The sequence below is a fragment of the Euleptes europaea genome, chromosome 8, assembly GCF_029931775.1.
Source record: "Euleptes europaea isolate rEulEur1 chromosome 8, rEulEur1.hap1, whole genome shotgun sequence".
In the NCBI taxonomy this organism is placed as follows: domain Eukaryota; kingdom Metazoa; phylum Chordata; class Lepidosauria; order Squamata; family Sphaerodactylidae; genus Euleptes; species Euleptes europaea.
In genome coordinates this window covers 32,363,692-32,381,964 of record NC_079319.1, presented here as the reverse complement: position 1 = coordinate 32,381,964, position 18,273 = coordinate 32,363,692, and the positions used below count along the sequence as shown (strand labels likewise).

The 18,273-nt window shown below is 38.9% G+C and overlaps 1 protein-coding gene across 1 annotated transcript; it reads right to left on the bottom strand.

The window, feature by feature from the left end:
* Nucleotides 1–244: 244 nt before the first annotated feature.
* On the bottom strand, nt 245–14,307 carry SNX16 (sorting nexin 16). Its single transcript, XM_056854898.1, has 7 exons — nt 13,931–14,307; nt 11,715–11,801; nt 9,707–9,855; nt 7,080–7,149; nt 4,146–4,282; nt 3,184–3,303; nt 245–353 (listed from the first exon to the last, which is right to left on the bottom strand). The coding sequence occupies exons 1-7, from the start codon at nt 14,300–14,302 to the stop codon at nt 245–247; spliced, it is 1,044 nt and encodes a 347-aa protein (XP_056710876.1). The 5' UTR covers nt 14,303–14,307.
* Nucleotides 14,308–18,273: the final 3,966 nt, after the last annotated feature.

Sequence of the window (18,273 nt, the reverse complement as noted above, 5' to 3'; positions counted from 1 at the left end):
TGGCCTTAACCAGAACTTTTATATATATATATATATATATTAAATATATCTAAAGGCTAGATAACAGCTGAATCAAAGCAGCACATATACTTCCTATACCAAAAGTTTACTCAGACTGGTTTCTGTAAACATTCAGCCTTGGTCTTCTTACCTGCTGTACGTGTTTCCGAGCTCCTGTATGCTTTCGTTCCAACTGTTGCAGACAATGTCATTATTATTATTTTGTAGCAGCTGCCGGCGTCATTTATGCCTCTTCATCTGCAGGACACGCTACCTCAGCAACTTCAATTTCCGGTACAGAGTTTTCTGCCACTGAACTACTCCAAGATGGTTCCTGGTTCTCTTTTTCTGAACTGCAGGGGGCAGGGGCAAGGGCACAGCGGAACAGAAAGCTCCGTTACAAAACCCACCAGTTGCTTTATATTCAGTTCGTTGTTCTTACGAGTATACAACATTTGGAAAGCTATTTTCATCCTATTCACGGCCTACAGAAACTTCCTCCTCTAAATCTGACAGGTTATTTCAGGCTGCTGCTCCTGCATTTTGTATAATGCATACGATCGAGAGGTTCATGCTTGCCAAGCTGGTGCGTACCCAGCCAGGTTACGCATGTGTAACCTTTTAAGCAATTCGCCAGCTGAAGAGTTTGCACATTAAAAAAAAAAAGAACCACTGAAGTGGAATAATCATTAACAATTCCAACATCCCTTCCTGTTTCAAACAGCGCTTTCCAGTTTGAAGCAAGTACCTTTAGAGAAATAAAAGGATAGGATTAGTTTAAAATAGAGGCCCTGCTTCAGGGACCTCCTTATTTGTTAGACCAGTTGGAGACAAGGGAATCCCCCCCCCCTCTATGTTTTCCTCCCCTGCTGGCCATGTTCCATGCTGCTCAGGTGGTATCGCATCATCTTCCCCCTTCACCTATAGATTATGCCTGGGTTCATCGCTTTTGGTATTCCATTAGATTGACCATTGATGTATACATATGCACCATGAGGAAATGAACTGCAAAAATTAGGTGGGTAAGACATTTCATTTATATTTTTAATCAAGATAATTTTGTTAGTACAACCCTATACATGATATATAATTATGATTATACATTTTTGTATTGCTTTTTTAGATATAATTTACAGTCATACATTTTTATGTGTGAGCATGAAAATCATGGAATAAGATCCATGATCCTAACAATGTCATCATCTGGCCACACAGAATAAAATGTGTAAGTGAGTGATTATTTACATTTTTTCCCTACCAAGCATTTTTAACCATTTCCGGCATTTTGTGTTAAAAAATCTCTATATTCATTTTTCTTTACTCAGGCATCAACCAACACCTGTTTTGGTTTATTATATTAACAACTGTCCCTTGGTGTGTATGTGTATCTATGTATTAGTGACCACCAAAGAAGGCCCATTGGACTGAAATGTGTTGGGTCTTATTTATTGTGTTTGTAGTCTTATCTGTTATGTCATCAACTTGTGGATAGTCATTTGTATTATATAATATACACTGAGGATTACTTAGTTCGGTAGTTTCAATCTAGAGGCTAAATTCAAGGCCTATGTTTTTAATTTGTATTTAAGTGCACAGTACAGTAAATTGATTTATTTTAATTTGTTTTTAACATTGTTTCTGTTCAACCATCATGACACCTGACTTATCTGTTTCATCTTGAATTCCCTCACAGTCCCTCATTACTGTGTGTTTGGTTTAATTGTTATGTTCTTATATTTAAAAAATGAAAACAAGAAGAGTCCTGCTTGATCAGACGAGTTGTCCAGCATCCTGTCTTACAAAGTGGCCAACCAGTTCATCTGGAGGTACAACAACAGGACGCAGAGGCTGAGCCCTTCCAAAGGTTGCCTCCTGGCTCTGATATTAAGAGGTTTACTGCCTCTGAATGTGGAGGTTCCCTTTAGTCACCATGGCTAATAATCACTGATATTCTCCATGAACCTGTCTAATTCCCTTTTAAAGCGGTCTATGCCTGTGGCTATCACTACATCCTCTGACAGCGAATGCCACATTTTAGTCACTCACTGTGTAAAGAAGTGTCCGTCCTGAATTTTCTGCCCATCAACTTTACTGGATGCCCCTAAATTCTAGTATTTTGGGAGAGGGAGAAAAAGTTGTCTTTGTCAACTCTCTCCACGCTGTCCATAAATCTATAAACCTCAATCATGTCCCTTTTTAGTCTCTTTTCTAAATGGAAAAGTCCCAGACTCTTCAACCTCTCTTCATAGGGAAGGTGCTCCAACCCTCTAATCATCTTGGTTGCCCTCTTCTGTACTTTTCCCAGCTCTGTGATGTCCTTTTTGACATACAGTGACCAGAAATGCACAGAGTATTCCAAACGAGGCCACACCATAGATTTATACAGGAGCATTAGAATATCAACTGTTTTATTTTTCAATCTCTTTCCTAATAATGCCCAACATAGGAAGTTTATCTTTTTTATTGTTTTATTTTAAAAGCTTGTTTTAATGTTTTTGATTGCTTGCTGACTAGGGGACTCCATGCTGGGTGGAAAGGCAGAATAAAAAAGTTTCAAAATAAATAATGTGACTGTATGAAAAAGTCCCTTAGGCTAGAGGAAGGCTTCTAGCTTTGTTGAAGCGGCAGAACAACATGCCAGGGCCTTTTCTATGAAGGTACCCATCTTTGGAATACCAACCCTGGTAAGATTCAATTGCTATCTATACTTACAGTGCAATACTAAATACAGTCCATTGAAGTCAATGGGTTTAGGAGAATGTAACTCTGCTTAGGATTGCATTGTTTTATCTTCACCCGTTGCCTAAAAAGATTTTCCATCCTCGACCTTTTCCTGAATGCTTCTGATGTGTTAGCTTTTTGCTGCTGCTTTTGATATTTCTCTGAAAATGTTTGATCAGTTTTATAGATCTCAGCTTCTTGTTATCAGTGTGTCTATATGTACAGTTTTATTTGTGAGCTGCCTGTTTGGAACGCTCATGATAGAAATGCTCTAAAACAAGCAAAATAATATCCAGCTTTCCAGCAAAGGCCACAATCCTCTAGGAAATTCTCCTGTGCACTACTAATGAAAATTAATGGCGCTTGTGCAGCACAACATCCCAGAGGACTGAGCTTTATTCCTGCAGGTGCAATGCATTTCAAACAAACAACGTTAAAATAAAACTGGAGTGTTTGGTTTACCATTTGTCTTCAGTCAGGCCTCCCTGATCTGCCTCTACTGCAGAAGATTCCACTTCTCCACTGCACTCACTTTCTTCTCCTGACATCTTACGAGACCTAGTTTCCTCTACATTTAAATCCCTGAAAATAAAAACCAATGGATATTTAACTCAGCATATTTAAGCTTGAAAATAAAGCACCTTAGTAATTTCTTCCTTGAAAAGACCTCTCCAGGTAGAAGTGTATTTCCACCACAATACTGGCTTTCAGACAACAATTTGCTAAGGAACAACTATGCTCTAATTGCTTTTTTTTTCACTTGCAAGCAACAGCTATTACTGAATCCCTTAGCTATGAAAAATTGAGATGTCCCAGTGGACTCCAACTTGGCAAGCAGTAAAGGTACAAAGAGTACTGAGCAGCACGAATGGTGTAAAATATCACAAGCGGTTTTTAAAAATCAGTCTTGTGGCACCTCAATGCAAGCTTCCATGGACTTCACTTCCCAGTATGCACTGCCAACCAGATTGCAACTGATAAAAGATGTCCTCGATATGAGTTTAATTTTGAAAAAGGTTAACAGTTTCATTCACTGCACTAGGTTTCATTCCCACACCTACAATTTAAAATGTTCTACAGAAAAAGACACTGCAGAACTCAGCAGTAAAGGCATTCCTTTGGCAGAGCTGCCCATGCTGTTGCCTTCTTCCCCCTATTCCAATCTCAACAAATATCAGCAGCTGACTTCAGCATGCATACACTGCATCAGCTGCCAAGGCTGGGATCTCAATAGCCTTGGGCGTGCACTCCAGTGCTTCTAACACACAGTGGGATTTCCTGATTTGCTCTTTGCTACACTACAGACATCTGAGGGATGGCTTTACAAAGGGAATGGCTTGGGAGGGGCTGCAAGGGTTCTTCAGAAACTCTCAGTGTCTTGTTGGATTAGGGTGAAAATTTCCAAGTGTTTGCCTTCACCTTACCTAATCCTTTTCTCCATTGCATCTATGTATACTTCTTTTTCATGTAATAGATTTTTTAGAGCCTCCACTTCCCTTTGTTTTTCAGCAAGTTCCTTTTGCAGGCGGTAGTTTGTTTCCTCCAGAGTCTCACAAAAAGCCTAGAAGAAAGTTAGCGATTTTTGTTACAACAGATCTACGTGATTAATGCCAAGTCAGTGACATTGATGAAATTATTTTCCTATTCATAGCTGAATTTAAATATTTTTAATGTTAGAAAAGTATACATACAATTATTTGATTTTATCACACTGAGAAACTGCAAATTTTTAGGAGACAGTAATGTGGAAAAGTCATCACAAGTTGCCATTTTTTTGGCATGTCAAAAATCCTTTAAGCATACTTTATTCTGCTCCTAAGGTATACAGGATCCTTCAAAATTGTTAACTAACAGTCTTGTTTCTTTCACAAGATCCCAACTTGGATAATACCAATCTTTAAAATAAATGTAATATGGCACAGGAATGAATGGAATTACTAACCACCAGCCAATCCGACACAACTAGCATCTATGAAAACTAGTGACCTCTGTTGCAGAAATACTCAAATAGATGGAATCTTACTGAATTGCTTTTATCAAGTTCGAACATTGTCATAGAAAATTCCTAGTAAGCCTTGTTTCAACTTCAACTGAAGACGTCAAACAACATGTATCTAACTTGATTGAGCCAACAGGAAGCACACCTCCTGTATTTTATTCCAGCATACTCTTAAAGTACGGGCTCAAGGAAAACCTGTTCTTCCAGTTTGCAAGGAAGTCAGCTTGGAAGTTTGTTTGGAACACTTTTGTGAAATCAGGGCTAACAGTTTGTTCAGCATCTTCATCAAGAGTAACAAATATGCTCATCACCCTTTATACGAGGATACCAGTGTAGATGTAACTTGAAAGGATTAAAATCCAAAATTAAAGCACATCTATAACCTGGATGGCCCAAGCTAGCCTGATCTCATCAGATCTCAGAAGCTAAGCAGGGTCAGCCCTGGTTAGTATTTGGATGGAATACCATCCAATACCCTGGTTAGTATTTGGATGGAATACCATCCAGTACCAGGAATACCAGGGTTTCTGTGCAGAGGAAGGCACTGGCAAACCACCTCTGTTAGTCTCTTGCCATGAAAACCCCAGAAGGGGTCGCCATAAGTCGGCTGCGACTTTACGGCACTTATTACTGCTTGTCTTAATTTCAATTTATTAACTGAAGTATCATATGAAAGACATTGAAAATGCCACCATTATATCCAGAAAAGATTTAGACCCAGATGGCACGGTGTGCCTAGTTTTGGTCATCCCATTTTAAGAAGAGTAAGTTAACATGAAAATGTTAATCAAAGAGGATAAAGTTGGTATGAAAAGAATGAAAGATAATGGGTACCCTTAACACTGAAAAAAATAAGACACTTAGGAAATGATGGTTTTGAAATGTATAAAGGATCCTCCCCAAACCCCACATATGTTTAATAGGAGACTACTAAATGAAATAAAAACCACCACTAGCAGAATTAAATCAGATACAAATTTGATTTTTAAAGCAATGTCTCCCAATACTCAGAGAAATTGGACAACTGAATAAGAATCAGGAAGTTAAAGAGTTCCGTAAGAGAAAAGCCAATAAGCATCTTTTAGTGTGACTTAAAACAGAAATTGATTTTTTTGGCTAGATTACCCCCAAATCTCTTATCCTTTATGTATTTTCTCTTCTACAGTTTGCCATATACATTAGAATTTTGAGCTGTCCTTTGTTTAATGCTAGCTATTATACAACCATCTGAGCATGGGAAATTGAGAAACACTAATAGAGAATCTACCATTCTGCAATTTATAAATTTACATTTTATAACATCACTTAATTTCACTAACAGAAGAAACTAGTGATTCTTGGCAGTAATTCTCATCTGGCAGTGTAGCACATTCACAGTGTCATCGTAAGGATAGCTTACACCCTTCTAAGTCCATTGACGTCAGTGGGCTTTGAAGAGTATAAACTCTGAATAGGATGAGACTGTCAGCTAGGCAAGATTATGGGGCACCAATACATTAGGAGAGTAAACAATTACATGTTACTAATATAGAGCCATTGTGCTATAGTAGTAACAAAATGGGCTAACATTAGTAAGACTCAGGATCAAATTCTACTTGGCAATGGAAGTCACTGGGTGATCTAGGGCGAGTCATACTCGCAGCTTAATCTACCTGTCAGGATTGTTGTGATGATAAAATGAAAGAAGGAAGGACTATATACGCCACTCTGAGTGGAAAGGATAAAATATAATAAACATATATGTGAAAAACATTTTCCAAAAATGTGAAGCATGAGCCAGTTAAAAAATGCTATGGTAATTGAGATCAAAATAGATGAAAAGCAACATTAATGCTATGGTAATTGAGATCAAAATAGATGAAAAGCAACATTAACAAAGCAGAAAGACTTGAATTTGAGACATAAAGACTGACATCCATTACAAGTGATAAGTTCATCAAAGTTCAGAGAAAGAAACAAATCTTAGGGAGAAGACATCATTAAATTTTATTAAAGCTAAATGACAAGTGAGGCAAAGGGAAGAATGCCAATAACATTTTTAGAAGAATGTGAAATTCTGTATAATTATTTCTTATTATTTCCTCATTCTTTTCTTGCCCGTGGCCTCTGCTTCATTACTTTGCTTCATTACTGGCTCTTTCTTTCTGCATATTCTGCTGTTCTTTAGGTACTAATGCACAACCCATGGATTATTCATTTTGTATCTTTCCCCATGCAGGAGAGATATTTTTGTGGCTGTGGTAAACAAAAAATATGTGTTCTGTTAAAAAACAACAACCAACCCTGTTACAGAAAACTACTAAGACAAATCTCAGACTTAAGAAAACAGTTAAAGTCCTTCTTGTAACAGATTACTTACCCTGCTCTCTTCCAGGCTATCAAAAGGCCCTGGTGGATCATCCAAACAAAGAAACTCCCTTACTGCAAGGCTTAGAAAAAATAGATGGTAGAAAAGAAAAATTAGCATCCAAAATAGAACAGTCAAATGAATATGCATATTAAAATGCAATGCTTCTTTGAAAAGTTAGTTATTAAAGTTATTAAAAGAAGCACTATATTGAATTAATAATAGGTATGTTTCCCTATATTTTCAACTTGTGTATGTGCACACGCACGCGAGAGACAGAGAGAAAAGAACAATGAAACTGTTTGAAATGGCAAGAATACTCAAAGTAAATAATGAACTAATAGTCTGAAGAAACCTACTGGCTTGGACCCCGCCTTAAATTTTAGTGGGCACAAAGGTGGGTGATTTTTTGCTGATTCCCCCCCCCCTGCAGGACCCCAAAATATTCTCTAAATTCTGCTCCCGAGAGATGAACCCCAGGAACAGCTTGGGGTAGGGTTTCCAGGTCCCTCTTCCCCACCAGCGAGAGGTTTTTGGGGCGGAGCCTGAGGAAGGCGGGGATTAGTGAAAATTTCCCCCTCCCCTGTGGGCCAGTGGAAATTCAGGAAGGATTCAAGCAACCAGTTTTTAAAAATATGTATAGTTTAACTAAACTGGCATTAAAAAAATACAAATTTGATTTGAAAATGTAGCAGGAATCATAGAAAGGCCAATTCCAAGCACCCAAGGGGGTTCTGAACTTTGAGAAATACAACAGCAAGTCTTCTGTCACATGGAAAACGTGTAAAACTAAGAGGAGATGCAAAAGCAGCAACAGATGAAGCATGGGGATTTGCTGTTCAAACAGCCCTTCCCAACACCACCTCTGGGTAGGCCTAAAGCAACTTTTTGGAGCCCAGCCTTTATTATACCAAATCCATAACCCCTATCCATTCTGTATGTACACCAGAATTTTTCTTGGGCTAGTAACTGGTTGACTTATTTGCAAGGCCAACGGTTTTAATTGCTGAGGTGTACAAACCTTTCATTTCCTGATTTTTTTTTTAAAAAAGCCCTGTATTACACAGCTCATGGTGCAACTTCTAAATTCCAAGTGTTCCAGATGCCACATTTGTGCCCTTTCCTGTGTACTATTGCCTAGCAGAAGTTAAGAGCCTTAGGCTTTGTGGAAGAATGCCTGAGGAAAAAGTAAGGATTCCTCCACACATGGAAGCCAGCATGGTTGATACTCAAAATGTAACCCAGTGGGCATGGTGTCACACGGCAAGGCATTTCAGAGAAAGACAATGTGGCGTTGTGGTTGGAATGGCAGACAAGGATCTGGGACACCCAAGTTCAAATCCCCACTCTGCTTATGCAAGCTTGCTGAGTAACCTTGGGGCCAGTCACACACACTCCATCTAACCTCACTCAGACGATTGTTGCAAGGAGAAAATGGAAGAGATCTATGTAAGCCATTTTGGATCCCCACTTAGAGAAAAGGAGGCTATTAAGGGCATAAATAAATACTATTTTTGTAGGTTGTTGGTATGCTGAAAGGTATGCTGTACGAAGGCCCTAAACACAACGTATCTATATTATAATTAACACAAAAACAGTCATCAGGGAGTTATTACATCATCACCTAAGCTTGTCAATTAGGATGGGGAAAACAAAGCCAGCGTTAACGTTCCCACTCGTAGTGTTTGTCCAGCCAAACAACCTATCCAAAAATCAGAAACAACACTGCTACTTTGGTTCATTTGACAGGTACAATAGCTGACCCTTCCCAAACATATTTACAGTGGACCATCTCTTCATGGTTGAACTGCTCTTTTGAAATTCTGTGGAATGAGGTTGCAAATGGATCTTTTAAAACAACTTATTATAGGAAAGCATTGTGCTCTTCACCCTTGATTTAACTTGTTCCGTAACATTTAGACTAAGCTACTGAGTTGCAGCTCAATTTTGATATGCAAATATGTATAAAATGACTAGTACTGCAAAGCTCTTATGTGGAGGGACAATGATAAAAAGTATAATATCCTTCACTTATATCAATGAATTAAAAATATCAATTGGGCTTTTTAAAGTAGGCTGAGGGTATGCAGAGTTTGGCTGAACAACAACAAACACAGTATGCAAAACTATCCTTTTAAATTTTCTTAAACTGTATTACAACCATGTATTGCAACCTTTACCTTTTTAAAGTCATTAAAAAGACTCAATGTAGGGAGACAAGGAAATTTTGAAGCCCTTCTCCTGGAAGGGCTGTCTTTTGACTCACTGAGATCAATCTCAAAACAGAGGCAGGATGACCAGTGCTTGTGGGTTACTGAAAACCCATTCCTACATATTCTGAAAAATTCTGGAGCCATCAAGCAGGGCAATCAAACACCCTTCATGGATAAAACAAAAGAAGAGCCATTTCCTTGTACATCATGACCACTAATCCCAGAGTGACCCTCAATAACTTTTCTTAACCCCAGGCAATCATGTTTTCCTTCTCTCCCCACACTTCCCCCACCAATCCCAAGTCTCTTCCTTCCTCCCCTGACATCCAGAATGGTGGACAGCACAGCTCAAATCGAACTCTTAAAATCTGTTAGGTTCTTAGGATAACCACAGAGATTTGGAAGAGGGAGGGAGGCATCACCTACCAATTAACAATGTCTTTGTGAGCAACTAAATTCTGTAGAAAGGCTTGCAGTCCCAACTGTCTGTCTTCTAGGAAGTCAGGGTTGTAATTATCCTTGAACCAGCGCTTTGGTGGAAGTGCCAATCGAAAACCAGGAAACATATCTTTCAGCTGAAAAAACACAGCAAGAGATTATCACACTAAGGAGTCAAATGCTTTCTGTATTCCTAAATAGGAATGAAGTTAGTACTAATCATGTTTTTTCCTGAGTTGCTATCCCTTAACAGATCGATATCCCAATAGCTTTTTTCACTCAGGTCTTTTGCAGTGAAGCGTGGCAGATCAAGGGATATTAAGCTACTTTTAAGACCAGCCACTGGTCTTCTTTGCATCTAGTTCAGGGATGTCGAATGCAATTGTTATGAGGGCCGGATATGACATAGACGTCACTTGGTCGAGCTGAGCTATGCCTCGCCAGCCCAGATTGAGGTGTGTGTGTGTGTGTGTGTGGGTGTGTGTGGCTGCCTTGGCTGGCTTGAGGGCTGGATAAGAGCTCTCAAGGGGCCAAATCCGGCCCTCGGGCCTTATATTTGACACCCCTGATCTAGTTAGAAGAGTGTTTACTAAGTAAGGCTTTCATTCTTGCATTTTAGCATTAGTGTCTTCATCAATAGTGATTATAATGACCAGGCTCTGGAAGGAAGGAAAAATAGGCAGCAGAAAACAGATAACAATGTTGGCTAGGAGTTCAAGATTTATCAATCGAGAGAGAGTTTCATGATCTGGTTTTGGATTGGCTCGCCAAACACCATTTTCAAATCACATCCCTCCTAATTCAGCTGGCCAGATTATCAGCTCATTGGATATCAGCCTCCATAGCAGTGCATTTCCTACCTAGAGGATGATATGCTGACCTGAGCATCAAAGCAAGACATCGGGAAAAGTTCTCCCAGAATACAACCCCTTTTCTTTGTTACACTGACAAATGTATTAGCAAGAACAAAAATTGCAGAAAGACTTTTGAATACTGGAGCTTACTATTTGTACCCTTATACTGGCTTCCTTGTGCTTCCCATAACCTATTTGAAAGCCACCAAGATATAAATTCCATCTACTTCTCAATCATGCAAGCAACATAAAGAGTGGCAGACCAATTATTAGGAATCTGAATATCTTGAAAGATCACACACTCCGTATCATTTACCTCATGATGGGACCATTTCTAGCAACATCCATTAGGCAGATCCTAAGAACTGAGCAGAGCTCTAATCATGAAATAGATTTTTCACAACCTCCCCCTTCCTAAAGGTCACTGCACTGTCTCAAAAGCCATGCCGGAAGGTCTAGTGACCCTCAAGAATGGGGAATTATGCAAGATGTATTACAAGAGACTGAACGTGGATAGGGAAAGTTGCAGAAATTATGCCCATACAAGAAGAAGAGCCTTCCATTTGAATGAGGAGGGTTGGAGCCAATCCATTGCATGGCCTTCGCTAGTATTATATAGAGATACTAAGGAAGCCACAGGAAAAATTACCAAATAACACCGCCCATACACACACACATACACCAGAGAGGATATGTTTTAGAAGTTAAATACTCTGCACAAGGACAGTTACATGTTATAGCACTTCTGGTAAATAAAGAAGCACTACAAGGCATGGCCTGGCAACTGGTGGGAGTGTACATGGGGGCAACCGTCACATTCAGAGAAAAACTGGGTGATGTCATGCCTCTCAAGGAATTGCTAGAAATGCTAAGGTAAATCTGTAGTGTTTCTGGCAATTCTCACAGTGGACTGAAGTCACTTCCAGACTTTACCTGGTGGGAAACAGGAGCTGGGGGCAGGGAACCCTAGTTGGAAGGTATTACTACGTAATATTCTATGATAAAATAATTATCAGTACTCCTCAATCACAAACCATTCATATTTTGAAAAAAAAAAAAGATAAAACCTGACAATTTACAAAAGAATTAAAGAAGTTTTATATGGTGAGTTCATAACTGGAGATGTTTGTCTTTTTATTTACCTTGTCATTAAGCCTGGAGAAGTCGGCATACCTTCTGAAAACCACCCAGTTTTCCTCAGGATTTCTCTTAATAAGGATCTTGTAAACCTGTTAAGCAGAAATCTATTAAAGCAACTACACTAAATTTGGTGAGCATGAAGCATACTTATACTATTACATTACATTATAATTATTGGAAAGCCGACATAAACATGCTTTGTTTTGAGGAAGAGAACAAGTGTGATCAAAGCTTGCCAAATGTTTACTGAAGCCTGAAAAATGAGCATCTGTTTCATGAATGCATAAGGCTGGCATGATATTTGCAAACGTAGTATTTTTCAGTACTGCAAAAAGCCAACTAGAGCCAGAAGGAGGAATTCAGATTTTCCATTTTTAAAAACCCTTTCATGAACATAGGTTTCCACAAAATATGCATAACCTTACAATCTCATTGTAACTGTCAACAGCAAGTGCCACTGGCAGTTCCTTACATCCATATAACTGTGATTAAGACAGCAGCCTTTTAACTGTTATAAGTAGACACAACTCTTACTGAGAATGTGGTAAATTAACAGAATTTGCAGACTTATGTGATTATTCGAATTAGAAAATAAATCTAGCGCATGTACTTTAACATCAAAACTACTAAACGCCTGTATATTTCTCCTGTTTCACCAGAACTGCCAGATGTTTTTAATCCTATCTGTCAGCCAAGGTTGCTGCTGCTATATAGAGTCCCACGGTGGACTCTATGTGTGCATCCAGAGCAGTGGTTCCCAACCTTTTTTTGACCAGGGACCACTAGGACTTTTTTGTTCGGTGCAGGGACCCCAAGGTTCAAAATAAAAATTCTGAGAATTTGAAAATAAACTTTAATCATAACTGTTAGTTAAACATTAAACTTAGAATAATATTTGAATATATATTTTTATAATAGATAACTTTTAATTGAAAATATTAATTTATTATGGGTTTATAACTTTGTTTCGCGGACCTTAATTTAGTTCTCGCGGACCCCTGGGGGTCCACGGACCCCTGGTTGGGAACCAGTGATCCAGAGCTAAGAGGTAGTCACTGAATCTCTAGAAGAGAATGATCTGTACGTTATCAGAGGTCTATTTCATACACTGATAACAAGGAAATACCATGTTTAATGTCATATTACATTTCGGAAAGCAATTAACTCTGAATCTGTGTTATGAGAGGCTCGTCCATTCATCAGCTGTTGCACAATTAGGGCTACATATTGTGATGAGTTTCATGAATGAAATTTAGAATATGATGCTTGTGTTTTTAATGTATGTTTGTTCTCTTTTGCTGGCAATCGCTGTATTAATAAACTGAACATGCTGCTTTTTAAGTGGCTCTCATGACAGATCATCACTGACTCACTACAATCAAAATAGCAAAACCCAACAGGAGGTATTGTAGCCTACTACTCTGCTCAGCTAAGTGCAGAGCCTTCCGCCGACACATCTTCTGGTGTAAGCTTCTTAACACTGGAAAAAGGCTCTCAAATTAGCTGAGTGGAATGGCAGGATACATTATCTTTAAACACTACCAAATATGCAGGTATTAAACCAACTAGGTACTATAGTATTAGACACTACTGGCACTAATTCCATGGGAACATGGCTCTCTAGGTGACGTCCTTTCCACTTAGCTGCCTGCCTATTGTCTTAATTCTGTTTCTTATAATGGTATTTTCAGTTAGTTGACTGCAGCTAATGAACAAGAGCATGCAGCCAACTTAACTCAAGCCCTTGCTTTTAAATTCAGGTTTGTTAATACAGCATACACCAATAAAATACTTGTATACCTTTGCTTGTATAAAGTAGCATTGCTGATTCAGAATAGCCATCCTCCACAAGCTTCAAACACCAAACTCTGCGGAATCAGGCTAAGAGTGCCAGCAGTGAGCCTATGTGATCAAACCAAATTGAAACTATCTATGTAAAGATGAACAAAGCTAAAGTTTGCAGAACTGAAGTATTTATCTTTGGGGGGGGGGTACTGAAACCAACTAGTTTTATAGAAATTCCAAGTGCCTCATACAGCACCAGCCACTTAAAAATCATTAAAGAGAAGTCCAGGAAGAATCCCATATGTGTTTTAGAGCTTACCATGGAGCTAGAATATTAATAGAACATTAAAATTCTATAATCTTCAAATATTAAAGTGTTTGGGTCAAAACCTTTGAAGGAGGAAGCATTTGAGAGGAGAAACCCACAACTTACAGTAAATTTTGCTCTCTCTTCCATCACCTCATACCCTAGTATTGTAGGTGTAGCAGGTCGATCGTCCCAGCTGCCAGAATCTGTATTTTGTGTAGTAACTTCTGATGGTTGAGTACAGTATTCCATAGACGTGTTCATACCTATAAATTTAGTCCTAACAAGTGGGCTATTACAAGGAGATGAAGTGGCACCAATCTCATCAGGGACACTCATCTTTTTAAAGCTACTGTTCGAAGAGTCTTCTAGCTGCCCTTTAGAAGAATTTGAACTTGTTGAAATGCTCCCAAGAGATGATCTTCTTTGGTTTCTATTCGTTGCAAAACTAGTGGAACTTCCTATGGGAATTGGAACAGGAACATATGGGGTAGCCATTCTTCATTAGAAAGTCTAAGAACGTTTACTGGTCTTGATTGCCGAACTTACACAACGATCTTTCATTAACTTCTCCCTTCATGTGTCTAAAGGAAAAGGAAGTGGGTTTTGATTATGGGAACATTAAAATACAATGGTGTTTCTTAAAACATGGAGGTTTCTTTTCCACATTTATATCATGCAATAATAAAGTACTGAATCATTTCAGATACCGGTAGTTATGTAAATTGGGTAGGAAAAAGCTTACAGACCAATAATGATGCTCCATAATTTCATCTTAGTAGATGCCATCAAGACCTAAAAATCTTCAGTAAATGCTTGCTTCACTGATTTATCTTGTCCTGCCTGATAGATCGTCACAAATCTTCACAAACTCAGAGGTCCCTGCTTTATATCACTACCTTTTGCCAAAGTATTTTCAACTCCTGATTCTACTCCCATGCTGTCAGCCTACTCAACCTCGTCATACAGGCTGAATAACAAACGCTTAAACACATATGGATAACTCTTGAAGTTGCTTGAACATTTCATTCAATATGAAACTCTGTCCAGACTTTGTAAAAAGATCAGCATGAAGAAAAATAAACATGACTCAAAGCAGTCTTACCTAGGAGACTCGGATCAAAATCCCCACTGTACCATCAAAACTCGTCACTGTCTCTCAGCCTAATCTACCTCACAGGGTTGTTGTGAGTAAAATGGAGGACAAACCAATGTACAGTGTCCTGAGCTCCTTGGAGAAATGGCCATATACAAACTTACTGTTTATTAATAAACAGCTAAGATTTACACTCATTTATTCTCAGTGTCTTGCAACAAGGCAAGGAAAGAACATATGAAGTGTAAGATTTGAGTCCAGTAGCACCTCAAAGACCAACAAGATTTCCAATGTAAACTTTTAAGAGTCAAAGCTCCCTTTGTCAGATATCTGATGAAGGGGGCTTTGACTATCAAACCAGAGCATATGAAGGAAGCATTTTTTTAAAACACTAGCGTTAACTTTAACACAAAAAAGTGATATTGTTTAAGATACAAACGAAGAACTGTCATTCTTCACATCTGCATTAATTTGTACTTTCATGTAGTTCATATGTAAAACTGAACCATAGGCTGTCACTACATGAATAAGCTCTTGTGCTCACATGCTCCCTTCCTTCATAACCTTGTGACTTCCACTTTAGTGCAAATAGCTTGAGCTGCATCCAAACCAGAATTGCAAACTGACTTTAAACTATCTGGATGTAACAACAAGGTATGTCTTACCCCCAAGCAGATGGCCTCCAAGTACAAAGGTGCACTCACATGGCACCAAATAATTTATTATAATTTTGATATTTCGAAAAAGGATCCCTGGAATATATTTCATTCCTAGCATATGTGAAACAGCAGCCAAAATATCTTTTGATAAGATGTTGAACCAAAAAACAAGCATGTTCAATGTGGTACAACCTCAGTGTAAATCACCTAATATACTGAATTTTAATATAGCTGACGCACACTTCGCTGGAAGAATTATTACTCCACCTATTACAAAAAACACCAAAACCTTCCCTGACTTATTTAAGAGTCAGTGCTGATTTATTTAATCAGATCCAACCATTCTGCTTCATGCTGTTCTGAACAACCTAAACTCCTATTCATGCTAAAATAAATACTAATCAGCTACAATGAGAGAGGGGGGCTGGATACCTCTGCATCACCACATGCCATAAAACAATATAACACCATTTTCTCAACACTGTGGATTCAATCACCAAGCACTTTCCTCCTAGAACTGGGAACACGTGTAATCCAATTACAACACAGCTACATAAATCAGATCACTCCAAGGACCATTTTATTTCATTTTTTCCCAACTCAAAAGGGCCACTTTGTTACATTAACTGCAAGAAAGCATTTTTTTCTTGTGAATACAATTTTAACTCATTCTTGTTTCTAACTTGTCATTAGCCCCTTTTCTTGTTTTACTGTTTTCTGTTAACTCCCCACCCCCCGTTCTTTACTTCACATCATTCTCTCTCTGAATCTCTATTGGCTAGAGGTGTACTGGTCAACTAATCTCTATCCAGGTGAATTGGAGATCAGTTGTAATAGCAGGAGATCTCCAGCTAGTACCTGGAGGTTGGCAACCCTACCTCCTATCCCCAACCTTTCCATCTGAAGGATTCTTAAGATGCTCCAATAACGGGGTGGTGGAAAGGTGCCTTGTTACATCACTTCCCCTTTGAGAAAGGGCTGCAAATTCCACAGCAACAGTCAAGGTGCATCCACTGCCACACCCCAACGGTTGCAGCTGGCTTTCTAAGATTTTTTTGGAGAAGTATTGCAGAATTCTACCAACCCAGTGTTTTGCTCCCACCCTATATCTTCCCGGGCTCGTTAACCACCAAACTGCCTTTTCTCCCTCCTTGCTCAGACATGTTTATATCCAGTCAGGCCACTAGAAATGCAAGACCACCAATGCACGCACCTTTCTTCCATCAAAAAGCTCAGGTTAATGTACTTGAGCTTCCCAGGATGTCTCACATTCAGGTGGCAACCTAACCCAGAGCTACTTAACATCAGCAAGGCATCATGTGCCTTCTAACCATAACCTGAGGAATGGCAACTGACTGCTGGTCAAGCAAAATTCACACAATGGTAGGAACAGATCCCACACAATTTCCAGCAGTAGGACAACAATCAGATGTCAGTCTGTAGGCAAACCAACAACAAGCTTTAAAAAAGCCCATATTACATCACATGGCAAATTCAAGTCTGATCTATTTAGGATCTGCATTGGATTCTGTGGCCAGACCTGGTAATAAAACTAGCTTTTTTTTGCCAGCTCAATCCCACTGTTTAGTACTACAAGTCTATGGATCCATCCACTGACAGGACCCACCAATTTAGAATCACTAGTGGAAAATAATGGCCTATATCGTGCTATTCCAGGAACTAGCCTAAGAAGCTTTTCCTCCAACTTAACTAGTACTTCTTTCAGAGGAAGAGTCACTTACATTGAGAAAAGCTCCTTCAGCTGGAGAAAGGCTATTCAAACTTTGGAGGGGCAGAATCCAGGCCAATAAGGAATAATGGACAAGACACAATCATGAAGAACGTCCATATGGATATTTATCCAAAACTGCCACAAATTTCCATTCCAAAGCTGCCAGTTGGCAAGCACTCTTTACAGTTTAAAAGATCAAAATCTCAAAATTTAGGTATGCTACATAAATAAATAATGTGCTCATAAATTTCTTATGTTTCCACAAAACTGTTGCCCAAAGAAATCTCCTTTGAATCCAGAAGAGTCCTCATGATTTTTAAGGACAGTCATGTTTAACATGCAACCTTAACTTTCTCCAAATATACAAAGTTAAAGAGAAACCAGAGCATACAAGAAGGCAGTGACAATCTAAAGTCATTGTAAAACAGGTGCAGAAAAGCTTATCACAGCTTTATCCCACATTCTCACAAATGTATTATTATATAAAGAAATATTAATCTGACAAGCACAGACTTGCGAATCATGATATTATGGCAGACCCACAGCCTAGTCCCATGACCAGGAAGGGCTTTCCCCCCACTTTTTTAAGGCAGGAAAGTGGAAAGAGAAGTAAGGAAAAGTTAAACTGTGACCATTTACTTAAGAGAGATATCAATGTTAAAGTGAGAACCAAAGAACAAGTCCTGTGGCACCTTATGTGGTGGTGGTAAGTGCTGTTAAGTCCCAGCTAACTTATGGCAACCCTTTTATGGTTTTCAATGCAAAAGATGTTCAGAGGTGGCTTTGCCATTGCCTGCCTCTGTGTAGCAACCCAGGACTTCTTTGATGGTCTCCCATCCAAATACTAACCAGGGCTGATCCTGCTTAGCATCTGACATCTGATGAGATTGGGCTTGCCTGGGCCATCCAGATCAGGGCCAGTATCTTAAATACTGTTCATTAAACACTATTTAATACATTAAATAACACTTCATACCTCTAA

Coding starts and splice junctions, on each gene's coding strand:
- SNX16 (XM_056854898.1), bottom strand. CDS start 14,302: ATGGCTACCCCATATGTTCCTGTTCCAATTCCCATAGGAAGTTCCACT. Junction 7,150..9,706: donor CACAAAGACATTGTTAATTG/GTAGGTGATGCC, acceptor ATTTTTTCTAAG/CCTTGCAGTAAGGGAGTTTC. Junction 354..3,183: donor GGCCTGACTGAAGACAAATG/GTAAACCAAACA, acceptor TGCCCCCTGCAG/TTCAGAAAAAGAGAACCAGG.